This window comes from Megalops cyprinoides, chromosome 22 (genome assembly GCF_013368585.1).
Source record: "Megalops cyprinoides isolate fMegCyp1 chromosome 22, fMegCyp1.pri, whole genome shotgun sequence".
Lineage (NCBI taxonomy): Eukaryota > Metazoa > Chordata > Actinopteri > Elopiformes > Megalopidae > Megalops > Megalops cyprinoides.
In genome coordinates this window covers 4,230,541-4,257,336 of record NC_050604.1, presented here as the reverse complement: position 1 = coordinate 4,257,336, position 26,796 = coordinate 4,230,541, and the positions used below count along the sequence as shown (strand labels likewise).

General features: G+C 41.3%; 1 protein-coding gene across 2 annotated transcripts in view; it reads left to right on the top strand.

Moving 5' to 3' along the window:
• Positions 1–2,003: 2,003 nt before the first annotated feature.
• LOC118769581 (rab11 family-interacting protein 5-like) overlaps positions 2,004–26,796 on the top strand; it is a 53,487-nt gene continuing 28,694 nt past the window's right edge. For both annotated transcript variants that reach the window (XM_036516738.1, XM_036516737.1), the window contains exon 1: positions 2,004–2,947. In XM_036516738.1, the coding sequence (XP_036372631.1) occupies positions 2,571–2,947 (377 nt within the window). In that variant the 5' untranslated portion in view covers positions 2,004–2,570. The remainder of the gene's footprint in view (positions 2,948–26,796) is intronic.

Sequence of the window (26,796 nt, the reverse complement as noted above, 5' to 3'; positions counted from 1 at the left end):
ATAAATTGCTCATTTGGACCTTTGGTCTGCCCTGCCATATGGTCAAGAGTTCATGCCAAAACGCACAACAGCCGAATGCATAAATGAATACATACAGTACAAAGGAGAGAAAACTGAGAAAGCGAATGACACGAATTCTAAATCAAGCTCTTTCACCTTAAAACTGATTGAAGCCCTTTCCACTGAGCTAATTGATCGGTTATGATCAATGTAATTGCTAGTCTGGTGCTGTGAGTAATCAGCCAATGACTACTCACATTCATACACACAAAGAAAAGTAGGGTGAAATCACATGTCATCTAAACAGGGTCAAGATGGTGTGCAACATTACAAGAGCCTTGTGTGAAAGGGGCAGTTTGTTTACAATAGGTGCTGCCATTTTACTACTTTCTTTAGAAGCTGCTGGAAATGTCACTGTATGTTTGTGTGTGTGTGTGTGTGTGTGTGTGTGTGTATAATCCTTTTTGCAGTATATAAACAGTATATTGATGGAAGGGACACCATGACCACATTAACGGATATCATGAAATATCTGGTCAGGTTGACAACACCCTAAATATCCCTGCTCTGCTAATTACTAACACAATAACAGGTCACTCTGTCTTTGTGTTGTTTCCATCATGTGCTGAATGTACTTGTGAAAGCAGCCCCTGCTCATAATACTTCCCGGCAAAACAACCAATCTAAGACAAGGACTTTTTAAACCCAACCCTCCTTGCCACGATGTTGTTTAAACTGCACATGCTGAATCAGAATCAGTGCTTGGGGGCATACACTATCCACACCTTCAGCTTTAGTGCTGTCATGTGACTGCACTGTGGGCTCTAGGCAATGTCACATGACCTCCCTGAGACAAGAACACTGCATTTAGCTTCAAGCAAATTAATTGTTTGAGTTAGCTTAGCTTTGTTGGTCCAAGTTTAATGTTACACACTCTGAAAGAGTACTCCATTGTGTTGTGACAAAGGGAGATTTGTAGTGTTCATTTTCTGGAAACAGCTGGAAACCATGCAGACCTTTCCCCAAAATGGAGAGGGGTACAGTGCTACAGGACACCATGGAGACCAGTGAGCAAAGCAACCATTTCCACACAGCATATTTTACATCATTATCACTATTAATAGATTTGAAAGGTATTGTGGCACTGTGAGATGGCTTGTTGGTTGTTGTCTCATCACTTGAAATGCTTGTTATTTGTTTCAAGACTATTCATGGGAAAAGGGAATAGTATGGTTTACTTGAATTATTCACATTTGGAAACATTTTGTCACAATTTTACTTGGTTTGTGTTGAGCTGCAGATATATTTTGATATGGAATGATTTTAAGCATATAAAATGAACATGAATATCTAGAAAAGGTTTAAGTGTTTTAATTGCATTAAAAGTCTTCAGTAATGTTTAGGGGAGTTAGGTTACTAAATTGTAGTCATAAGGCCTAGAAACATGCTGGTGTTGAACATATTTTGGCTAGATTAACAATATCAGTTGTGGTTCTGTGAGTATAAAATCGGTGTTAGACGTTAAGCTGGAAAACAACTCAATGTACCAGGTTTATAAAGTTAAACGCAATAAAGAACAGCACAGCTGGTAAATAGGACAGTGTAACAGAGCAAACATAACAACACATGTCTACACAAGCTCTTTGCGTTCAGGTAAATTCGTTTTTCAGGGGAGAGAGTTATATAAAGACTAATATGTTCCTAAACGTCCTCCATATTCCGCACTGGGCCACACCCGCGCGTTTCTTTAAGGTCGACAAACTTACTACGCTCCTGCATTGATGTTGGCTTCACTTGTATCAGCGAAAATATACACCACCACAACTTTCTCCTGAATTTTGCACGGGTATGGCAGAACATGAAGAAAGGGTTACAATATAAAGCAGGTCTCTTTCTATTACCACAGTACCATTTTACAAATATTCTCTTGAAACTGGGTTTGATATTTATTTGTAACGATCAAACGCAGAGCACCTGAGCATCTGCAATATTATGTCATCCGGGGCGACGTTTTTCAGCGCTAATGCAGTAGGCTACTCTTGTGGACGTCTTTTTTCGGAGGATGAGTCGGGGTCGCGAGGCAAGGCAATCAGACGAGCTTTCAGATAGTACCGTTGTTAAGACGATCGCGTATTGTTTATCGGTGCAGTAAAGAAAAAAAATACTTAAGAAGTTTGGGGGTAGGCAAGCGAAAGCAGCGGGCAGTTGTTACTTCCTCGTCCTGCAGGGAGGATAAAGGGGTGACGTCGGCGCCTGCTTTGGTTTGCACAGCCACTCAGCGGATTTTGTAGCGACTCTGCAGAGGGGAGCCTGCCCGGGCGAAGCGGAGCGTTGGCAGCAACCAAGCGCAAGCCGCGATAAGCTCCAACACACGCAGGGGCAGGACACCAGAAACAGGAGGAGCGCGGTCGCTAACTTTGGGTGGAGAAACAAAAATAATGCGTTGCTGTCAAGCCGCAGGCTAGGCTCCGAAGCTCGAGTGCTGTGTTGAAGGACGCCGCGGCTATCTTGTCTTTTTATTTCACGCTCCTCGCTCGAAGTCTGCCTCATTTTATTCTGAGGATTTGGAGATGTCTTTGATAAGTGTAGACGATGACCAGAGATGGGTTCCTACACACGTCCAGGTAACAGTGCTGCGAGGCAGGGGCTTGCGGGCGAAGGGCAAGCACGGGACTAGCGATGTTTACACCATTATTCAGCTGGGGAAGGAGAAATTTTCGACTTGTGTGGTGGAGAAGACAACTGCTCCGGAGTGGAAGGAGGAATGCTCGTTTGAGCTGCTACCCGGGCTGCTTGAGCCGGATGGACGGAGTGCATACCCCCCGGGAAGCAGCGACCTGGTCCTCACGGTGATGCACCGAGCGCTGATCGGACTAGATGTGTTTCTTGGACAAGCCACAATCCCCCTGGACAAAGTCTTTCAAGATAGGATATGCATGAGAAACGAGTAGGTTTGACTTTCTTTGTTATGTTGCGTACATGTTTTCTGGCCATGGTACCGTGGTTATATCAAGGAGTGCAGTATAGCATGTGCTGCCCAAGGCATGTGTCGTCGTATTCAGAGCCCTGTGCCAGTTAGCGAGTAATCTGTTGGTTGTCTTACTCCTTTGAAAGATACAAGGCGGACAGTTATTGGTGGAGAACAGTAAGCTGCTTTTTTGTGTTGCATATTGCCACAAGAGTTCAGTAAGCGTTATGGTGAAGACATAAGTGAGTTAGTGAGGTCTAATCAATGTCAATCTTGTCACGGTTCCGCTGACACGCCCTCCGTACTTTGTTTCGCTGTCCCCGGAGAGGGTACGATGAAGCTAAAATTTTGACCTCTTAGATGATGTTTTTTTGGGTGGGGGGGGGGGGGGGGTGTTGAACAGATGAGGCCTACATTGCCACAGTCACACAAGTCTGTCTCTTCTGTTCCGCTTTTATTGAATTTGACTGAATCTCCGACACGACTCATTCGTATTTAATGTGGCCGTGTTGCGTTCCAGGACGAACACACACAGAACAGCAATGCAGTATGCCTTTGCGTTCAGCAACGCATCTCAAAACGATAGCGTCAGACGGGGCATAACCATTGACGAACATTACCTTTAAAATGTAACGGATGTTGCTAGGAGTCGTCATAAACAATGTGCTGGCCCATTCATTGCGCAACGCCTACAAGCCTTGTGAAGTATTTAACAATGCCTCACTAATGGCAGGTCTTTCCAAAAAGAATGTATTAATGTCAGCTTTCTGAATGTCAAAGTTGTCTTGTTGTTTACAGTTCTAGTGGTTAAGGGAGGCAGCCATCTCCTTTCAGGAGAGGAAGGTGCAGAACCCTTGCAACAGAGTTACTGCAGTACAATACACAGCTGCTTCCTCTTGTGGCTGTTCAGTCATGGTTTAAAAGTTGGGCCTCGCTATTTGGCTACTTTTGAGGTCATGTTCACACCATAAGCTCACTGTATAGAGTAGAAACCAAATTGTCTTTGTACACATCTTAGTGTGCAGTCACACCTCTTGCTAATATCAGCATGTTAGATTTCTACTTGTTTTGAAGGTCTTCTCTGCTCTGTGTTCCACATATTGGAGCTGTGAAAGACTAATATTTGGCATTTGGTTCTATCTTGTAAAGTTAGGATCCCTATGCATAAAACAGTGCGAGTATAGCTAAGGACAGCCTTAACCATTTTGCTTAAAAGTTTGCTTAAAATGCTGAGAGTGACTAAAGATGAATCCCAAGGAACTCAAGAGTTGGATTAAATAAAGCTATGGTTTCTGTGAATGTATATGTTCAGGTGTCAGTCCACCTTTAATCATATCTCACTTCTCTCATTTCTTAAACAGCAAAAGGTTACATGAACACCCATGCAATCACTACAAATACACGCATGAACAGACACATGTTAACCTTAAAACCTGCAGGATGCTGTCACTCCTGAGCTGTAACCTAGCTGGATAAGTTTCTAATTTAGGCTTAATTGTGGTATTGTCCTATGCATCACAGTACAGCAGCAGTCCAAACCCACAATTTGCTTCTGCAACCAACTGATTGCCACCACAGTTCAGCAACCACGACCCTACTTCTGTTGTGGGGGGCTGATGTTTGAATTTTCGGGTCATTTGTTGCATGATGAATTAATGGGTATGTTCACCCATCCCTATTTGATTTGGGCCACTGCTTGGACTTTTCAGGGTCAGAGCTATGAAGGAGTAGTCCTGTAGCGTGTCATGATTTTCATGCAAACGGTGTTCCTCATTTAGGCATATATTGCTCCACTGAGACCGCAGAATTTGACTCTGCAAACTGCTTTTTATAAGTGTGTCATCTTGATTTACCATGTGATTGGTACAAGTTGAGGGTTACTAGCTGGTGGTTTGCAGTGGATTCCTATAAATGAATTAAAGATTGTCAAACAAATGAGGCTTTAGTTACAGGTGAATGGGTGGAAAACTATCACACCGTTCAGCCACAAAGAGGTAAGCGTGTTGATTGGTTTAAATTGCATGTGAAGGGTGTCACTGAAGCTTCATTTGTCTATGACTGCTTGTGAGGCTTTAGGCTGGCTCACATGAGCACGTGAACTAGCAACAAAATCTGCAGCTCACAGTAAAACCCAGCATTCAAACCAAAAAGACCCCGCTTAAGGCTCAGCTTGAAATGTGTTGCCGTTTGGGTTTTTAAAGAAAAATAAGTTATTTCATCCAACAAAAGACTTCTCCCTGAGTCTTGCTTAAATTCATGGTGTATTTATGTCTTTTAAAAACCAGAGTCATCCTTGCCAGACATTCCAGGTGCTTTGCAAGGAAGGGTTGTTCCTGAACAGATGTGGCTTACCTCAGTCATGGGTGTTTAGCGGCCTTATTTCCAGGCAGTTGGAGATGTTCAAGTTTTTTCACTTTTTCATCTTATCACTGGGCTGCAAACCTACTTACATTTTGCAAGTAATTGAGTGATCTGTAGGGCAGGGCTTTAAACCTAAAATGCATCAAGATGATCTTTCATAGCAGTGCCATCTCCCAGCAGGTTGTATGGTTTCCTGTCTTTCCAACTGCTGGTAGATGAGTAGTAGCATTTTAGCTTATTTTGTATGCCTTGAAAGAGTAGCAGTATTGGGTCCACTGCTTTTTTAGAGCATTTGTGTTTTTGAGGTGCACATGTGTCCACATCCTCCTGCAGCCACAAAGGTTAGAAGTCATGCAAGGGTGGGGTCACAGACTTGTTGCTGCAGGTTTTTTTCAGGTGGAGAATGTACAGAGGTCCCCCCTGAAGGGCCATATCAGGTGTAGCTGTTTTGTTACACATGAGCGCTTGACCACAGTCTAACAAGCCATGGTCCTTAATGGTATCGGTTCCTTAAAAAAAAAGAGGCAGGTGTGTACCCCGCTGGATGGCAGTCTGCCATGTCCAAGTGCAGGAAAAACTATCATCAGAACTTTCCAGGGCCATGAACTCCACATCTAGAAGAGGAAAATGCTGCTTCACTCAATACTGCAGCAGTTCCAAGCCCACAGAACTGGTACACATTTCTGATGAGTAATTCCTTTTGGCTGGGGTCATACCGTAGAGGCTGATGTGAGTGCTGTGTTATGCAACATAGCAGTGCTGGAGTAATGAGATTTAGCCCTTTCAGGCCTGATGAAGACTCGATGAGGCTGCATTCAGTATGATGGTCAGAAATGGCTTAAATTACTCATACAGTAGGTCTTACTGGTATATAGTAATAGTTTTATTATGTACACAGAGGATTTCAAAGAGGATGTTCAGCCTGTGTGCACCTGAAGCAGAGTTTACATGTGTTTTCTAAAGACAGGTTTGAGGTATTGCCTTTGGGCATCCAAAGGTTTTGACCAAACGCATACTTTCAGCATGAGGAGGCCGAGCAGAAGGAACTGAATGTCCACACGTTGCTTGTTCCTGAAAGCAATTTATGTTGGCGTGGTGCCCTGCCAAGTAATTCTCTTTTCGAAGCAAATGGCGTATGGACATTTGGATCTTTCTGGCTCACTACTTCCTGTCCAGCACCTGAACAAACAGGATGAGCTTCATTTGTAATGCTAAGTGTAGGGTGGTGGGCCACACAGAGATGCTGGAAAGGCTTGTGTTCTGTTCCATTTCAAAAGTTATCATGCTTTCTGTTTCTGAATTAGTGGTGTAACAGTACATAATCATGCCAAGATACCACAGAGAAAATCCTTTGTTTTGATATTTTAGTAGCCAGAGGATAAAACCTAGCTGCATTATATATATTATTATTATTATAATTATAGGGATCACCCATTTCCCACTGTTGACATGGGAAAATTAAGATTTAGACTCGGTGATACTCAGCTCATTGTGCAGAGCACCTCAGCAGTACAAACAGTAGGTCTGTCTGAGATGCTTATGGATGCTTACACCCTCTGGCTCAGTAACTACTCGCATTCTCCATTCAATTTAAACTACCATATGATGTACTTATAGTTAACATCCTGTCTACTGTGAAAATCTGTAGGTAAAATGTACTGCTACATCTGGGTTAATTTCACCAACTTGGATGAGGTTTTAGTTTTTGATGTTCTGTTGGGTTTCAACCTAGGCCTCAAGTAAGCTTCATCATAAATATCAGCAACGTGGACTTTGTCAGCTTCCATGATCACAAAGTGGTTGATTTGTCTTCTTTCTATTTTGAAATCTAATTTATTCTGTGTAAGTAGATTTCCAGCTGAATCCATTTCAAAAGCATTGATATTGTGAAGATCTGAGAGCTCAGCAGGATAAAGCAAAGGGGATCTGTGTCCATACTCAAGTGTTCAGGACAGCAATTAGGGTGCCTTGTTTTGTGCTGAGATTGTATTCAGTTGAAATTGTTGAATTCAAAAGTTAGTTGTGTCAACACTCTTAAAATCATGTCTAAAATTTCAAATATGAACAAACGCTGGTTTTTAAATGCTGCTGTCAGGTGAAAAGTAGCGAGCTCAGCAGTGTATTAGCAAGGGGGTGGTTACCAAATCAAAGAATGTTTTCAGACATTTCATGCAAATCTGTTCTAAAATCAGTGAGGTGCCAAGCGTAACGAACCATGTAAGTTACGCCCTTGCTTTTTATATATAAGTCTGTTTTTATCCCTAATCTTTGCACTAGATTCTCTATATGCTGAAGGTGTAAATAATTGAATAACCAAGATAATTTTGCACAGGGGATATGTTCACAATGAGCCATCTCCCCGAGCTCTGCAGCTAGAGAGACACCACAGTTTGTACACTGATTAATATTCATGTGAACGTCTATAATGGGGAGGGCTTCAGTGAGGGAGGCCAGCAGGCTCTCTAGAACATGTCACCCTGGTGGTGCAGCGCTGCTGTTTTCCTGTGCTCTCCTCAGTCACTGGGTGCCTCTTCTAAAAACAAAGTACAGATGACTTCATTTGTGAGGCTCTGAAGTGTCAAATTAATCTTGCATTTTCAACTCAGGAACTGTGCCACTTAAGGTGTTGCTTTTTAGTTAAGCCTTGTAGTTTATATAGCAGTGTAGCCTTTAAAAGAGGGTGAATGAATGAATGAATGAATGAATGAATAAAATGTCTGCTGTCAGTCTGTGTTTTGTATTTATTAAGGGATCACAGAAATAGTGGCAAAAGGAAGACATGAAAGTAATTTTTGTTGTTGTAACTTTCTTAGCTGTGCATTTTGGTGGTAAGTGTTGTAAAGGGAAACTCCTTTTTTTAATGGTGGTCTTTTCAAGGTGGAAAGGCGATGTGTTAAAAACCAAGCAGTGTTAAACCACTGCATGCCTTTCATTATCCTGTTTGCTTTAACAGTGAGGCTTACGTTTGACTTTAGGCCCCAGCTAATGGAATTCACCCATCTTGCATTTTCATTTGTATATGAGGGAATGTTTTACATTTGATTTTCAGACCCCTCACCCTGCACCCTTTAGCGATTTCAGCAAGCTGTAAGTCTTGCAGGATAAGAGCAACTGACAAGTATTTTGTGCAGGAAGAGTATTAGATATTATTTCACTTGTGGTTATAAAGCTCTAATCTGGAAAGGTAGACCGATGCACTATGACTTCACAGTAGTTGTTCCTTTTCAGGTTGAGTTAGTGCCAGGCAATTAGATACAGGATGCTGATGGAGAGAGGTTATTCATACTGTTATTTACCCTATGTACAGTAGATAACTGTGTTTGACATTAATACTAGAACTTTTTACCTGGCTCAGGTGTGATGTGTATGGAGCATCAAAGGCCAAATGTTGGCAAACAGAGTGTGATTTTGCAGAGTAAGATGTTACTCTACATTACAGTTGCTTAGCAGAAAATCTTATCCAGAATAACTGGTGTAGCTTACAGGTTTTACAAGCCATATATTCAGCTGGATACTTGCTGATCTAATTTTGGTGTAAGTTCCTTGCCCAAGGGTACAATAGCTGTGGATATCATCACGATTGAATCCTCCCCAACAGGGAATCAAAGTGGCAACCTTTAGATCATTGGATCTGTTCCATTGTACCACACTGCTTGTAAAGGTTATAGCAATCTTATGTGTATCATAAGCACTTATTTTTTTTCATATATTTCAAACTATATACCTAATTAGTTAGTTCAAATCACAATCTTTTCAAGTGGTGGTCATGTTACTTTTTTTTTTTTTTTGCTCGTGGTTTGTGAAAACTGGCTATGGCTGGAGAGTTGGTGGTAATTTACTGTTCCAGTCTTGTTTCGTTTTACTGTATTCTTGCAAAAATAATAATGGAAAGATCAAAGTGTTTACTGAGTGAATGTTACCATTCTGACATTCTTGCATATTCTCTTATCGATTTCGCTCAAAGTGGAGAATAGCCTGAAGGGGTTAAGTTCTTCAGGTCAGTGCTGCGGCTACCTTAGCTATTGAATCAACTCTATCATTTGTTTCACTCCATTAAGTGCTTTGTCGACATCTCCAGCTCACTCCAGCTTCAGTGCTTTGAATGGAAAACAGTCGTCATGATTTTCACATAGTCATGGTCAGGTGAACAGGAAAAATGGTTGGGAGGAGGGTGATAACATAGGGGAGAGAATGACCTTGACAGGCTGTCCTAGTTTGTAGGATTCAAGTGTGAGTAGCGAGACTTATGTGTAGGTCTCTCTGTGTCGCTGAGCAGCCCTCACTTGATTTGTGCACACCTTTAAGATTACCTGCCTCACAGCAGAACCAAAGCAATGTTAGCTGTAGAAATACCCATACAAAGAACACATCATTGTCACCTACAATTTCCTGCAGGTGATCAGTCGCACCATGTGACAGAAATCTGTCCTGTATAATGAAGTGTCTCTCATGAGTTTCCTAAATCCTGAAATATTTTTTTCCCAGTCCAGATGGTGCATCTTGCTTTAGGTGCATACAGAATGTGTACAAATTAAATTTTAATTTTGTGCCATACTGCAGTTCTCAGAGCAATAAAGCAGAGGGCGAATATTGGTCATCCACTGACATTGTAAATTAAAGTTATAATAATTCATCCATATGAATACTTCACCAATTTGAATTCTTGTTGTATGTATTGCCTCAAATATTTATGCAAATACAGTTGATGTCAGTCTTGCATCAATTCAAAAGTAATAAACTATTTCCTTCACCTTACAAAATCTAATGTGGTTCATATGTTTTTATTTGTTTCCTTCAATAAATTATCTAGTTTAAGTTAACTGATGGTCACATAATATTGTTCAGTGAGAAATTCAATTAATTTTGTGTTTTAGGATTCAGGCTTATGTCAATTTGCGTTGAACTGCAGTGCTTGGAATCGTGTGTCACTGAGTCATTCTGAATCAGATTGACAGATATCATCACACTATTGTGTCACTACTTGTTTATCAGTATGTTTATTGATTTCCTGCAAAGCCAAATGATCACATCCCTGAAACCTGTTCTAAGAGATGAATGCATGTTAATGTTATGTACAGCATTCTTTTTCATTTGTATTAATTTGGGTAATGAGCCATACCTTCAGTGAAGGATTAGGTCTAGTGTTAATAAACAAAGCTATAATGTCAATTCATGAAGCTGAATATTAAATCTATTTGAATGTTTATGGTTTGCATACCTAGTGATATTGGTTAAGAATATGTCTCCATTACAGAGAATGATGGCTCCCCTGGCTGGTCAATACCAACAGCTGATTTGCTCTCTTGTGCTTGATACATGGGTTTTTTGGCATCATGAACTGAACATTATGAATCTTCATGCTGTGCAGTGGATACTGTTCACTGTATACTTCTGTATGTTTTCTCCACATCACATGAAGAGAATTTGAATTCTTACAGGATTTGGGCATTCATTGGCTGAAACTTTGCATGTGCCCATACACGCTGCGTTATGAGGAGGTCCTGTTTTATTGATTTAGAATTCACAGATTGGTGTTGTTTTTTTTTAAAAGGTTTTTCTCTGTCTATGCTGTACAGTTTGGGTAAAGCCTAATGGAGCCAATGGCCAGAGGTGGAAAACCCCGGCTTCAGAAAGGAAAAGTCCTGCCACGTATTTGTTCCACCCATGCACTACACCAGCTGAATTTAATTAGCAAAACTCTTCAGCCAGGTAGAGGAGCTAATTAGTGAACTCACCTTGTTAGGTGAATGGCTAGAACAAATACATGGTAGGACTTTTACAGGGTTTTCCACCTCTGCAAATGACTTTATTCCTGAATAATCCAAGCTGTGTAGATCAAAGTTGACAGGCTTAAGTCCAAGGTACACACTCACAGGTCTGAATTTGAATCATGGAAGTGTCTGCCTTTGCTTGTTTTCTGGCGTATTTCCTGTTTCTGGAAACATTCATTGACTGGACTAGACTGGATACCAGGGCACAATTTTCTCAGCACGAGCCTGGAATGTGTGTTTTAATCCTTATTCTGCTCAATAGTTTCAGATTTGAAGGTTTTTTTTTTTTTTTTTACAGCATACATACCAGTGTGTGTCAACCCAGACAGACAAATCGGGACATCCAGACAAAGGACATGCCTAGCTGAAGAGAGTTGTCAGCAGTCATGTCCTGAGGTCTGGCTGGTCTCTTGATTTGAGGTCACGGTAGAGTGGTTCTTCCTGAACAGATGGTACTGGTTCTCGCCGTATACTTTGTTGCATTCTAATTAAACCTGAGGTTGTTTGACCACTTTCCTTGTCTGTATTGAGCCATTGAGCCATTGAGCCTTATGCCATTTTTGACTGTCTGATTTAAGAATGGTTTCTTGTTTATACATGTATGTTCACTCAGCCCTTGAGGGGTCATGAAAGACATCAGTGCATCAATTAATTTTGCTCCCTTTTTCTGCTTTGTGGATTAGCAATAGGAACAATTCCTGTGTGGTTCCTGGACTTGAATCCTGAAAGCAGGCCTGGCTGTTTTATCAGTGAGCCAGGTGTTTGTAGAGCTTTGTCTGCACTTTGTACAGGGAGCTCTCTTGAGATGGATCCCCCTGGGAGTTGAGCATTCCCTGATCATTTTTCAGCTGTGACACAGCGACAACCTCTGACCTCACAGGCAGCTGTACCGTCTGGTGAATATTTGTAAACGTCACGGGCTACCATTCACTTGACTTCTTTAAAAGAAACATCATAGGCATTGTTTCCACTCCCCCCTGCTATGTGTTCATCCTTAAATTAAAAAGAGCAAGAAAAGACAGTTGGAGGAGTTGATCTGAGACAGATAATGGTGGCTGACTGCAAATATTACTGTGAAAGGAACAAGAGGTCCTAACCACATCCCTTGATGGTGCGTATTTCTTCAGTGGAGTTTATAGTGGTATTCATAGTGTATTTGTAGTGCTTTGGTCCAGTAATGAGTTGTTAATCATAAATGAGCTTGAAATTATTTGATGTGGGGACCAGCATCATCTTCATAGCAATTTTCCTTTGGCAGTAGCAGTTTTGTGTCAGCTCAATTCCTTCTATGGGCCATATCTTATCCTCCATCACAATGACTTAGAGGCTGATTCATCCATTCCATTTCGTTACACGCGCTCGCTGCTTCAGTGACAACAACACGGAAACCATCATGGGCTCATTGAATTTGATGGTGATGATGTTTGGGTAAAAAATGACCGATGTCCTAATTCCTTTTATGGGAGGGGGAAGCACTGAGATATCAGGCAGCAGTTGAATTTTCTACTGATGCAACGTATGGCAGCATTAGTGAAACCTGCACCTAATGAATCTCCTCTGGAGAGTATAAAGAGGATTAATTCATATGACTATAAATGATTAGAAGCAACTAGACGTCACAGTTGCTATTGATGAGGGTGATTCCCCTTACAATTTTATGTCATACTGATGAAGGTTCAGCTTGAAATTGGCTGTGTTGGTTTTGAACAATAAACTTTTAAAAAGCATCCAGTTGCTGAAATCTCTACACCCAGTATTTTTTCTCTTTCATGTACCTTGGTAGAACTGCAGGGTAACCCCAGTTTGTACTTTGTTCTTCATGGCTTCCATTACCTAAAAGATGACGGGAATTTGAGTTTGTACAAAGTATTGAATTATATATTACCAGTTTTGTTTCTCTAGCTATGTCTTTGCTCTTACTTTCTAATTTTGTTGGTATACCATCCAACACCCACAGTCAGGGTCCAAAATTAACTTTTTGGTCTACCTGCCAATGGCTGGTATATTGAAAAAATTTCCCGGCCAAAATATTTTTCAACCAGCCATAGAACTGCATAAGGTACGATGTCATTAAAAACAACGTAATTACCCAACGATTGACCTTCTGAACTATAACTATATTGTAACTATATTATAATGAAAACTATACTATAAAACTATATTATAATGAACTATAATAATGAAAATTTCAGATGCTGTTGTAAGGATACTCAAGTTTTATTTTAAAATGTTAATTGACATTACATCTCATACACGCACTCTGCAAACACCGTTTGCCAATCACTTATACTCAGCTAACGTTAGCTAGCATTAGCTATAAATCACGGTGACCGCTAACGTAGTGTTGCAGCTGTTGAAGTTTTGTCACAGCTAATGTGGGCTTTTGAGTTTTCGTGGTCTTTAATCGATTCTGTTTTCATACAATGAGTTCCAACCACAAACGAGCAGGTCCTGTTTGTCGAGTACCTGCGGAAAACGCTGCAGCTCATTGTATTAGCATTGCTGTCTCTCCTCACCCCCTTATCTGTGAAACGCCACTTCTCGTTAAATTTTCTTTTAGCCGTACTTCCACCATGATCTTCATTTTTCCTTTTGGTTGTTCTACTCCGGCAATGTGCCGCCACATACTTGCATACTCTCTTAGCGGTTAGCACTTACAGCTAGGTTTAGCTCGAAGGTCATGTAGTAACATTCCCCTGACGTTCTAATTTGTATTGTCATGGAAGTGTCACTTGTCTGTCTTATGACCATCTTTGTCTGGTGGCATATGTGTTTATGCATGTTAATGGCGTGCTTATGAAGGTGTTATGTAAGGCCTGTGAAGGTTTCATGCAGTTCTTATATAGATCCCTTCATAGAAAGTGTTACCCAATTTGAAAAATTCTTTTTTGAGCTTGTTTAACCCACCCCATTACACATCTGTCCCATCTTAAATGGTGCTTGCGTATCCTTATAGCTCTTTTTTCGTCCCATTAGATGAATTTATATTCAGCAGTACAGATGAGGATTCCAGGTGCCACGACCACAAAGGAAAGTCACTCCTCCATTTCTAATATTTATGAAGGCTGGCATCATAAATCACCAATCTTTGGATGGCTCAGGTTCTTCAGTGCATGATAGATATGCTGAGGATTTTACTGCCTCAGTCCTCTGGATGTGTTTTATGGTCCGCATTGAATGCTCTGCTGGCTTCCAATTCTGCCCTGCTTTCTCAGACAATCCAGGTAAAAACACAGTCATGCATGTGGTCTTTAAACCCCTGGGATGGGGTGCAGATACAGTCCAATGAGATGCCTCATTCTGTTGTCCATTTTAAAGCAAAATAGGACATTATTTTTGTTGTGAGTTTGAGAAGTCTAGATGATGGAAAAATCTATGCCAGTAATAAAAATCTGTGGAGACCCCATCTCCCTCCAATTTGAACGAGGGCTGCCAAACCTCCAATGTGACTGGCAGCCGCTCCTTGGCTAGGAGTCCAATCCCTCACCTTGTTTGTCTCTCCCCCAGCTCCAAGATCATTCAGGGGAAATAAGCATGAAAGCTTTGGGAAACATCTGCCCACTCTTGACAGGGGGCCTTGCACCCTGGCGTTATTCTTTGGGGATGCAATAAAAATGGGCATGGATGTGTTATATTCACATATATGGAATTAAAGCTTTGGTATTATTTATTTTAATTTCAGTGAGAGCCTCATGGTTGTGGAAGGTGAGGTGTAGGGATCAGGTTGCAAGCATGCTGTGACAATAATGCAAAGGGAGAAAAAGCATTTTCTATTAGAATTCCATTCCTTTAATCGACTTCTGTTTTTCATCAGGTTCTTGCTTTACCACTGCTGCCAGCTTAGCAAGTTCTCACTTGCTTTCCGGAGAGAGTACAGTTGGAGCAGTTGTGGAGGCAGGCCCAGACAGCAGTGCTGTGTAATGCCGTTCTGCAATCAATATGTAAACAACACAGACTGTGGTCCGCAGAAAGCAAGCAAATGCCGCAGATGTGGGAGCAAAAAAAGAGAAACATCTGTGGAATTTTTGCTACCTTACAAAGTCTCTTTTCTTTTGGTCATGGCAACAAAAAAGTGGTAAAATAAGGAACTGGCTAAAACCAAAATGGAGTGGGTGGGTTGGAGTTCAAAGGCAAAACAGTTTTTGTTTGAAGGTCATATATCTGTCAGATACAGTGTTTTGAAGCAGATAATTAATGGTCCTATTTTTATTTCTTTATTCTTTGCAACCATTTGATATCGTGCTTCTATTAAAACAGTGTTGAAACACCAAGCAAGGTGCCACACAACACACAGACAGCTCAGCTTGGAGCTTAGTTTAACTGCCTGCTTAAGCAGGATAACTGCCTCACACTGCATTATTGCATTGAAAGGATGACTGATTCAACACTACAAGAGGACTGGCAAACTACTGCTACAAATTTAAATCAATTTAAATATTTATAGTTTTACATGAACGTGATTAGTTGAAGAAATTCACCATAAGCAGTTTCTGCCTTTTTGGCTATTGTGTTGGCTTGTCTTCACCTTCTTTGAGGAAGAGGACAGATGGACAACATCTAGGGAGTAAATTCTTCTGAACTTGAAACATCTCAGTGAGGTATATTATACAAGGGGAACACATGACAAATGATATCCCAAAACACAGCAATCATTCAGAGATGAGATACAGCAGAATTCTTACCAGTCACATTTTAAGCAGATGTGTCTGATTTGATTGAACAATCATTTTAGCTTTGTCTTATGATGATCCCACACTGTTATTGCTTCAGCTTGCTAAATGATTTATGATGCCATCTTTTGTAGTTTTTGATTTTTATGAGAGGCGTCACTCATTGGCACTGGGATGGCATGGTGCATCTTGAAAAATAAGACTGATGTAGCATTTGACCAAACTTAAAAAATGTAAAAAGACACATTTCTCCAAATGAGTGACCCTTCATGTGCATAAATCTGCATTTTATTGATACATATGCAGTTTTAAATAAAGTACCTACCACAGCACACTTAAACAGAATGAAGCTAAATCAATCTGAATGAAATACAGATGTTATGCCTCTGTGCTTGTCGGTGAAACGTGACCTCTCTATGACTCTACCCAGCTCAAACATTAGAGGTCTTATGTTGGTGACCTCAACTCAATCTTGACCTTGAGTAGAGAGGAGAGGGAGGGTGGTCTGATTCAGACGATACAGGGGAGAGGGGAGAGAAATGCTTTCTGTGACCAGATAGCACACTGACTGTGCCCTGATAACTCTTGTAGTGATGAAAGGTAGACCCGCAAACAGTTCCCCATTTGTGCACATGCTTCATTTTTCTGAAACACTAATCCTTTCATGTCTCTTATGAGCAGAGTACTGAGGATATTATCATTGTTTTGTAACTATCTAAATGACGAGAGGGAATACCATTTTTCTCTTGCCCAGCAAGATGCTCATAAATCATAAAGCCTCTGGCTAAGGTATGAATCTTAAGATAATGATAGTCTCTCTTTCAGAGACACTGAGGGACTTTGTCCCGTGTTTGTTTTTTTGCTGAGCGATGGAGAGAGGCTGCTGCTAAATCCGTCGCATTGATGGAATTAAGCTAACAATGGGACATTTGTGCCCTGAAGTGCCTGAGAAAAGGTTATGTTTTCAATAATTTTAAAAATGATTTGAGTCATAACTGATCATGAAAATGCCTGGGTTGGCACAGTTATGGGTAATTTCATTTTGAAACCATGTGCCGATGTCTTTTAAGGTTTAGTCTTAAAGAGAGGCTGTTGTTTGTTTTTTCAGTCTTTCGTTGGCTTATGACGTGCTATCCAAGCTATACAGAGGCCCACTTTACAAGCTAAAATGCCACTGTTTAACAGTCTTACAATGTACTAATATAGAAAACAAATTTTGGGCAAGTGTTCGTATAAGCCTCTTATTGCTGGGAGTGACTTTCAAAATTGTGTTAATGTATCATTTTTCAGCTACACTTTCTTGGTATTTCCTTTAGTTAGAGGTACACTAGTCCTGATCTGAGGGTGAAAGCGGCTACTGCATCCCATCGTAGGCATCCTGACTTTCAAGGGGAAAGCTGGTTGTTTGGCTTCTGCTTTAACATTCGCGTTCCCTGTGGCACCCTGCAGGTCAGGCCGGTGTGCCGATGCCAAGAAAGCGATCAATCCCAGACATGCTCCATTCCCAGGCTGGCACTCCACGTTTGCCAATCCTGAACAGAGAGCTCACCTGCACACATAAACAGACTCTATCGTTCTGACTCACTGCCTATAATATGTAGCATGTTGCACCAGTTCTGAGATGCTTTTGGAGATTACAGGAAATTTTTGAGCCTGGGGGATTTAGATTTGAACCTACCAGTTTAAGTTCCTAACCTCTGCAGTACAGTACTGCCCCTTCTCAGATAGCACAAACACTGCAGGCAAAGTCACTCTGGAGAATTTGCTGGAATGTGCATGCTCTGCTTAGGTTTGCCCACTCTTTCAGGAAACCAGATTACTATTATTATTGTCTGCTAAAAGAGAGCATCTGCTAAATGGCGGTATTGTTAAGAAGAAGGAAAATTAATTACATTTATGTAACACCTCAGATCACTGCACAGTGAAGGGGGATGACTGACCCCAGCCACTGCCAGTGTGTGTCAAGCATGTCTGGGTGATGTATGGCAGCCAATGAGGTGGACAGGAAGGGATTTATTTAGCCTGTTAAACAGGGGGGTGACTGGATTACCAAACTGAAAGACCCAAGTTGGGAATTTGGCCAAGACAGTGGAGAACCCCTTACTTTTATTGAGAAGTGTCATGGGACCTCTAATGGGCACAGTGAGTCAGAACTTTGGTTTAGCGTCTCACCTGAAAGACAGATGTCTGTGTCTACCCAGCTAAAGAGAGATATTTACACATAGCACATCTTACTCAGGTGTGTCCTTCATGGTAATTGCCTTTTGCAAGGGGTCAGGGAATAATTTTCCTGTTTACCCCCATGTAGTCTGAGACTTAATCTTATCTTTTCCCTTTGGAAATGGTGCATTGATTGATTTATTGGTGTGAATGAGTGTTTTTAAGGTGGCTGCTCCTTCCCATGGATTCTGCCTGAAATGGAGGTGTACAGTGACAAAGCTGAGGGCTGATGGGTAGTTCAGCTGGAGGATATACACTGCCCTGCACCCCGTTCTTGGCCTAGCACATCTGTGCTCTTGGCCTTTGTTCTGTCAGACCTGCTCCAGTCTGCCAAGTCTGTTCTGTCTCGGTCACCTCTCTCACGGCTGGGGACTCACTGTAGTGTCCAGTTACAGGCAGAAGGTTGGGTGAAAGGGCTTATTGATCCGCTGCGATCTGCTGATCCTGAACAAAAGGTTCCACGTGGGCGGGGTGGGGCGGCTGCGGAGGGCTTGTCCAGGACTGCAGCGGGAACCTGCTCAGTTGCATGAGGAAATACTAGGGCTGGGCTAACATTGGAATTTCACGCTTGTGGTGGGAGTCTGAAGGTTGCACTGGGGTGCGAATTTACCCCAGTGTCACTTTGTGTCAGTCTTTGGTACAAACAGTACACCAATCAGTCTCAGTGGTGGGAGTGATTTGCTATGTAGTGTCCTTACTCTCCAGTTTGTTCCTGATGGGTGTGGGTGTGTAAAAATCAGTATGATGCACTTATTTGTAAGTTGCTCTGGGTCAGGGCATCTGCTAAATGATGTAATGTGATGTAAGGTAACTTACAATGCAGATGCCCCCTGTGATTCCAGTACATAAATGGTGTAGCGTGGTATGGAAAACTCTGTGGCCTTATCTCACTGATAAGGAAACCAGTAATCTTAATCAAAGCTTTTGGTTATCTAGACTAGACTTCACTGACCATTTGCAGATTATTCCCTATAAAGATCTAAACTTGATTAAAATTGCTTTTACTGCTAAACATCCAAGGTGTCGGTGGGACAGATCCAAATTCATGTTTGTTTCCAAGGACATTTTAAATAAACACACTGTTCTTTCTGAGGGTGAACACAGAATTTATGCGGTGATTTTTCCATTTAGTATTGTTCGGATGTTTCTGAATGATGGCTCTTTTGTCCAATAGTAGGAGAGATTTGCACTTCATACAGGTGGTGGGGGAAAGGAATGAAAGCATGAAGACAATCTCTTTATGGGGATTATCTGTCTCTTTAGTAACCAACTCTCCAGGCAGTCATGTTCACTGGCACAATCATGTTAAGGCAGCAAGACTGCTATCAATGAAATTGTGTTCAGCTTGTAACTTTGTACAGCAAGAACTGTATCCTAGAGGGAAGTATATGTTTCTGTGGAATGCATACATCACTGTGGAATACATTGCTTAGCTTGCTAATAGGCATTATGTGTTGGTGCTATTTTCTGGATAGCTGTTTTATGTAGGTGGATTCAGATTTTAGGCAGTCAGCTAAAATGATTTTTTTTTTTCTGTATAGTGTGAGTGGTTGTTGTGACTGTGGGGACTTATGTGAGATGAAAATGCACGGATATAGCTAGCTGTCTGCTTAACATATCATGGTCTACCATTTAACCCAGAAGTCACCAAAATTAGCCAGTTGCAGTTCACTAGCTAACGAAACTTGATGTCTGCCAATGCTGTATACGAGTTAGCAAGACCTCCTTGCTTTTTAAGCTTTATGATTTTTGCCTCTTCTTGAATACAGTGTTAGTGTCCTTCATGTTCCAGTTAGTTTGTTCTGCTTTAGGTGGACTATGACACAGGTGTGAACCCTAAACACACTTAGGTTTTATATGTGTGGACAGGGCTCAAGTGTCTTCTCTCTATGCCCCCAAATGAATTCTTTCATTAGATACTGAAATTATGCATGCACACTCCATCCTTTTTAAGTAACCCGCTGTTGTAAGAGAAATGTGTAAGAATGGTTAAAAATAGGTTATCGCAATAGCAGATGTAATGCAGATGAAATACTTTTGGTAAATGTCAGATTGATATCACAGAGTATGGTTTGTGCTTTCACACGCCAATCATTCACGTGGTCCTTTGTCTTTGCTGATTAACTTGTTTTTGTCTGTGTTTAGAGGTTGTAAGGGGTTTATTTTGTCTGTCTCAGTTTTTGCTGTTCTTTCTCTGTGAAATGTTGCGGTCTTGAGAGGTTCAGAGTGGAAGCTCAGTATTACTTTTGTCAGTGTAGGATATCCTAATGTTGGGTGAAGTATAGCAATTGTGCATGATATAAATTTCTCTGCCACAGTGGTTTGTCACAAACACTTTTTAGATGTTACTTGTCTTTGCTAGCATCCAATCAGTTTTAGCCATTGAGAAACAAATAAGGGAGATGGACAACTGTCTGTACTTATTACTTAATAATCACCTTGACCCTGATTTTAATTGTATTTTGCTGAGTAACCGTGGGCGGTAGTGTAGCATGTGGGTGGCAGTGTAGGTTAGTAAAAAAGAAAACTAGCCAATGTAAGTCGCTCTAGATAAGAGCATCTGCTAAATGCCAATAATGTAATAATGTCATGTAAAGTAAGAATAAGTAAAGATTATCCATTAGCAGCCAATTTCTTTGTTCTTTATTGCATATCTGGCTTTGTTGCAGCTCTGGATTTGCATACTTCACATAACACAGATGCATGAGGAAAGTTGCAGAATGAAAATAAGCATCTTCAGTTGGACAAAGGTAGTTCTTCCATGTCAAATACTTTGTGTTGAAAGAATGCAGATGAATAGTCCTAGTTAAAATAAGATTGTAAATCGTGCAAATCAAGTTGCAGGCGATTATCACTTTAAATGTAAGTACTCTCTATTTTTAGCTGATGGGGCGTCACTGCATTGCTGCCTGTTTGGTGGAATTGTTTGGTTGTTATTAGAAATTGTTATGGCTCCTTTGAGTTTCACATCTTGCAGTAGAGCATGTGACTGTTAATTCTGCACATTCTCACGAAAGTCTCAAAACCTCAGAATTCATTGTCGTAAAGCTCATTAATAGCGTTTGCCTTTCATACGTTTGCTGTGCATGTGAAATAACATGTTTTTGTTGATAATGGACTGTTGCTGTCTGAAGTAAAAAATATATCACATTTTACTTTCTTGCCATGCCTGACTTCGAGCAATTGTACGCTTTTATTATTCATTTGGAGATACCTTTTCATTCAGGTTTTATTGACAGTGATCAAGTAACCACCTTTATTTTCATAATGATTGTGTAGTTTGTTGAAGCATGCAAGCATAAAAATCTCTGCTTTGAATCATTTTAAGCTGTGTTTTTCATAGAATGTTTTTTCAGAAGCTGTACTATATTCAATAGTTGGAGGCTGTTGTTCTGTGATTATGGTAAATGGATGGAAACTTGAGAGGAATATGCCCCCAGACATTCTATGATTCAGCTCCTGTGTTCTTTCAGTCCTCCATCTAGGAGGGTCTGGAGTTTTCTGCTTTTGTGCATTCCTATAGGTGTTCTGTTTTAGACCACACCCCTTAAAAATGTCTAAAACAGGCTGGCAGATTTTAATTTTAACAATGATTCAACAATGGCAGGGACAGAATTTTCAGTGTGGAACACACAGAGTTGATTGGCTGGTCTATAACAGTCTGTGATGTGTTTGTCTGTGTCAGATAAGCAGGGTGTGCCATGAAGCAGTGATTTCATAGGGAGGAATATATTCTTTCTCAGTTGTCTTGTGCCTGACAGGTTTCAGATAATTTCTGGAATTGCTCAGGTGGTGCACTGCGTATTAACGGTCTCATCGGGGGTATCGGTTATATGTTCAGGTAGTCCATTGCCAGTTACTGTTAGTTGGCTGTGTTTCTGTGTCACAGGCCATTCCAAAGCCATTTAGATGACCGACAGCTGTCAGTTCACTTGGACTCAGCACACTTGCAGTCTCTCACTCTTTTTCTCTCCCTTGCTCCTCTTTCTCTCTCTTTTCCTTCTTTATCATTTTCTGCTCCACCCATTGCCTATGTCACAGAACACCAGTCTGGTCTTCATTTGATCCAGCCATGAACCATTAAATGACAGGAAAGTCCTGGTTTCTCCTGTTTTAATCAGGATCAGTGAGGGATAGTGACTTCCCAGTGGATTGGGTGGGCCATCTGATTTCCTGTTTGAGTGATGGGAGATCTGACTGTGCTGTTCCCAGCTGCTCTGGAATGCACAGTGTTTACAAATGAGACTAGATAACTGAGGTATACCATTACCTTCCATTCATTCTGTACATTATCACTGTATAGCGTGGCTCAGAAGGGACTGTCAGAGATTACCACAGGTAATCCAAGCTAGTGTCCACCAGGCTGTAGATTTTGCTGCATTTACATTACCTACAGGTACAGGCCCACCTTGAGCCTGGGCAGGGAGCAGGTCTTTTGACATAGCCAAAGCTTGACAAACTATTATTAAGATCAGGATGTTTTTATTTGCTTACAGTTCTCACAGCTAAACAGTGCACCAAGGAAAGCTCTCCCTTCCACGGGGGAACTCTTCCAAGTTCTCTCTTCCACATTGTAAAGAATGGAACTTTCCTTACTGTTTGAGAAAGCAAAGAGCTCCTTTATAACCTAGCTGTGTTTCATGGAGCTGCTGATTAAAACAGTGAGGGTGTGGTCTGCTGAAACTCCACTAGAGATGCAGTTTTTTTGATGCATGCTGAGGTTTCAAATTGCATAATAAAGCTCCGATTGGCAGAAGGGCTCCAGGGTTATGCACATCTGCAGAGAGGAAAAATGCAGGTGGCTATTTTGAACATTTTCAAGTGTTAGGCTATGTGTGCTTGAATGTGGCCAGGGAAAACTTAGCGTGATGCTACACATTACTGGAGTGTTTGGTTCAGCATTCATGGTCATGTTCAAAGAACTTTAGCCTTTACCCATAGTACTGCCACCTTCTTTCTCCTCTGCACACTCGGCAACCTCTTGATTCTTGCCCTGCTTTGCTCACAGCCCTGTTATCATGTCACTTTGTCTGCTACAGGAAATCCACATTATAGGGGCCACAATCTAAACAGTCTCCAGACAGACACAGCACAACCCACTCTACAGTCTTGGACTTGGTACAGTCAGTGTCCTGGTAGATCTGGAGGATATTTTTTTGTATGTACACTCCAGTCAGTTAGCATTTTGGTGGTTATAGATTGGAACCCATTGGTACCCCTCTCTGGTCAGATTAGATTGATCTTCTCCCTTGTGTGGTTGCTTCAGTGGGTAGCTACTGAAGAAAAGCTGTTGGCTATGGTTTCTCAGGACTAAGCTGGGTGACACCGGTATTAACGCTGATAATTAAATGCACTCTGATAAGCTGTGGTGTGCTGTCCTGTACAGGTTTTTATCAAGAAAAAGCAGGCACGCAAACACAAGACCTGTTCCATTTACCTGCAGTCGTCACGTGATTTATGCAGGCAAAGGAATTAATAGGAACACTCTGTATACTGGGATTAAAAACAGGTTCATAGTCAGCTGTTCAGGAGTGCCAGAGTCCCAGGAAATCATGTACATCCCTTTTCTGGCTTTAATGCCTCATTCAGATCATGCTACCAATCCAGAGCAGTGAAAATTGCACTAAAAAGTCAGTGGTTTGTTTTGAATTTGGCACACCTACCCCCTAGTATCTACCTAGTGCTGTTGGAAGGGACTTTGAACGTTTTCCAGTTGTCCATGTAACACAGAGAACTTGAGGTCATATTGCACTTCCCCCGGCAGTACTGACCAGTGCTAATGAGGGTCGGCAATGCCCTTAGTTTGGTCCGAGCTGCATCCCCTTCTGTCTAACAGTGAAGCCACTGCCAGGGGCAGAGCCTTTTAAAAATAGGCCAGCATGATTCATAGCAAGCTGCATTCCGTATACCTTTCTCTTCTAAATCATACTCAGCATTTTGCTCAATCAGGATTTTTCTCCTAGGTCTGCAGCTGCTGTGATGTACTAGAGCAGCTGCAGGGCCTAAAGTAGATAGGAACATTTGTATTTACTCCTGTATGTACTAAAATATAATAGCAGGTACCCTGTTCCACCTTGAGTTGTTTATTTTTAAGAAGAGGTGGCTGCACTTCATTCTGATACAGAATGACCTTAGTTAGCAAGAATACTGCCACAGTGTGTTCTGTTCTCAGACAGGTGCAGTACTCAAAGTTGTTGCAAAGTTAGACTGTCACTGCAATGACTCCTAATTAGCAGCTTCGTTCTGGCATATGCTGTGCATGTTTATACTTGACTGCAGTTTTGTTCAGGGTTATGACACTTTTTAGGAACATGAAATGGATGTATTTATAACATCATTGGAGACCACGGAAGAGTATATTATATCAGAGGGGACAACTCATTTGTTGGTCGCAAACCTTACACACAGAGAGAAAAGCAGCAGACAGAACAAGATATTCATTGAAAGAATCCCACAAGACAGAGGCTTCTAGTTCCTGCATTAGTGATTATCCATGCTTTAGCTATTGGTGTTTAATAATGGAAACCTCTTGACTGAATGCCATGATTAGTTGAACAAATGAATCTTTGCTTTTCATGATGACTTCACTCTTCTATTACACAGCATAATGGAAACTTAAAAAAGGAGAGATTGCTGGACAGCCTTATTTTCTGCTTCATGTCCTTACTAAAAAACATGCAGATTTTGCCAATAAAGGGTAAAAAGTTAAATAAAATCGTACCATTGTAATTGTTCCGTCGTCCCCATAGCCAGGACATGTTCTGCACAATTAAATTCTGATCTAACCAGTGAACAGAAATGGATGCAATTATGTTAGGACCATGCAGTGAACGCCTCCTTGCCTTAAGGGTCTGACATCCTTAACCAGGTCTGGGAATGCTTTGTGTCTGAAAGGCCGGAGTTTCAGGGCTCAAGTTTCTGTGTTCAGAGTTTATAAATTGTTTGTGGCAACATGTATGAGTGGGACTGCCATCATGATTTTGCCACAATGTGATCATCTCATCTGAATGTGGGCAGACAACCAGTAAGCTTATCAGGGACCAATGATAACCGCTGAGGAACATAGTTATGTGAATGTTGTGAGCGACCATTTTTAATAGGGTAACAGGCCTCCTCTTCTAGTTTTTACAGTGGTCTCAGTGTAAGAACAGCACCAGTAGATGTGTGCTCTTCCTAAAGCCAAGGCTATGGGGATATATGGGTGCTGGGTATCCATCACTGCCAAGCTGTAGCCCAAGTAGCAAATGTTTCCATTCTTTTTCTTAGCCAAGATTTTCATTTTGTAACATGCTAAAATTGGCATCCATTGTCAAACGTTAAAATAAATATACAACTTCTCATACAAACTCAAAACATGGAAAATCATTTTGACTGATACCTTGCTTCAGAGATTTGCACACTGAATAATAACAATACATATCATGCATTACAAATGTTGCAGTTGGACATGAGTGACCTGTCATGAAAAAACATTACACTATTTGAAAAGAAAAAAAAAATTAGGCAGCTTGATATGCGTGGAAGTTCGAGGGGAGCTGTGTTCAAAATGTGTATTGATTGCAATGGAACAAAATCAGTCATGTTATATAAGTTGGAGTGAAACTTATGCAAAACATTTGGTAGCTATAACTTTCCACACCTTTAGCCTCAGCAGTTAAACACACCTACATCCATTAGCACTTGTAAAAATCATCTTAAATAGTGCCTTCTGTAAAGTTGTGATGTTGTATAGCAGACCCACCCTCTGGTTGTGACTGCCCGAAACCCATTCATTGCAGAACATTTTCACAACGTTGCATGAACCACAGCCCAAACATGTTTTGTGCCAGCTGGGAGGGTGCCCCTAGTTAGCATTCTTCAGAGGGGTGTTGGCTTGGCGTTCCTGTGTGAACTGTGGAGCTCACTTCTAAACTCCACCTTGCGCCAGGACCCTGAGGCGGGCTTATCAAGGTACAGGAAAGACAAGACCTGTTATGTAACTTTGCATCTCATGGGCTGTTTCAGAGAACTCTAAAATAAGGCTGCCTTTGCCAGGTGTCTGCTGCAGCCTTTCCTCAAGGAATACTGAAATTAACCACCTCAGAATGATAATTCTATTAGTTCTTATTTGACACAACTTTATTGTTGGTTCATTTGGGGGGAAAAAACTAGTAATGTGTCTGACCCTGTCTTTTGTCACACACATGAGTTGTCTCCTTTTATCTCTCTTGGAAGGAACACTTTTCATTTTTTGTCACAACTTTATTGAGGATACATAGGTAAATTAACTCTTTTGAAGGGGAAATCCATTTCAACTTCTCACCCCCCTGAGACTGTACAGGAATGTTGGCTGTGAGCTGGAGCGCGTTAATAATTCACAGTGAGGGATGTGCTAGGAGCACGGCAGCAGCGTGGCGCACCAGGTTTCCGCATGACACTGCACCTTTTTTTCCTTCTGACAGTCGGTTTGGAAAGTGAAAATGCAAGTGGGGAAAGCTGCCTCTTGCCTTCGTCCACCGGTCGTCCACTTCGTCCAGCTGGCTTTGCGTCGTTTGTCCCATACGTTTTAAACCTGGGCCCTGGGAGGAGAAAGCTGTGGATGTCGATGTTTTGCTTCGGACCTGCACCTTGCAGACAGTGATAGAGAAGAAGCCTCTGGTTGTTCAAATTGGTCTCAAACAAATGTTCTGAGGTTTCTGACTGAATGCCCTGTAAAAAAAAAAGATACCATTATATATATAACTTGGTCTGTCCAGGGGAATCAGTTGCACCATCTGTAACATTGTATTTCTGTGCATCAAATAAGATGTAGATCACAGCCCAAACT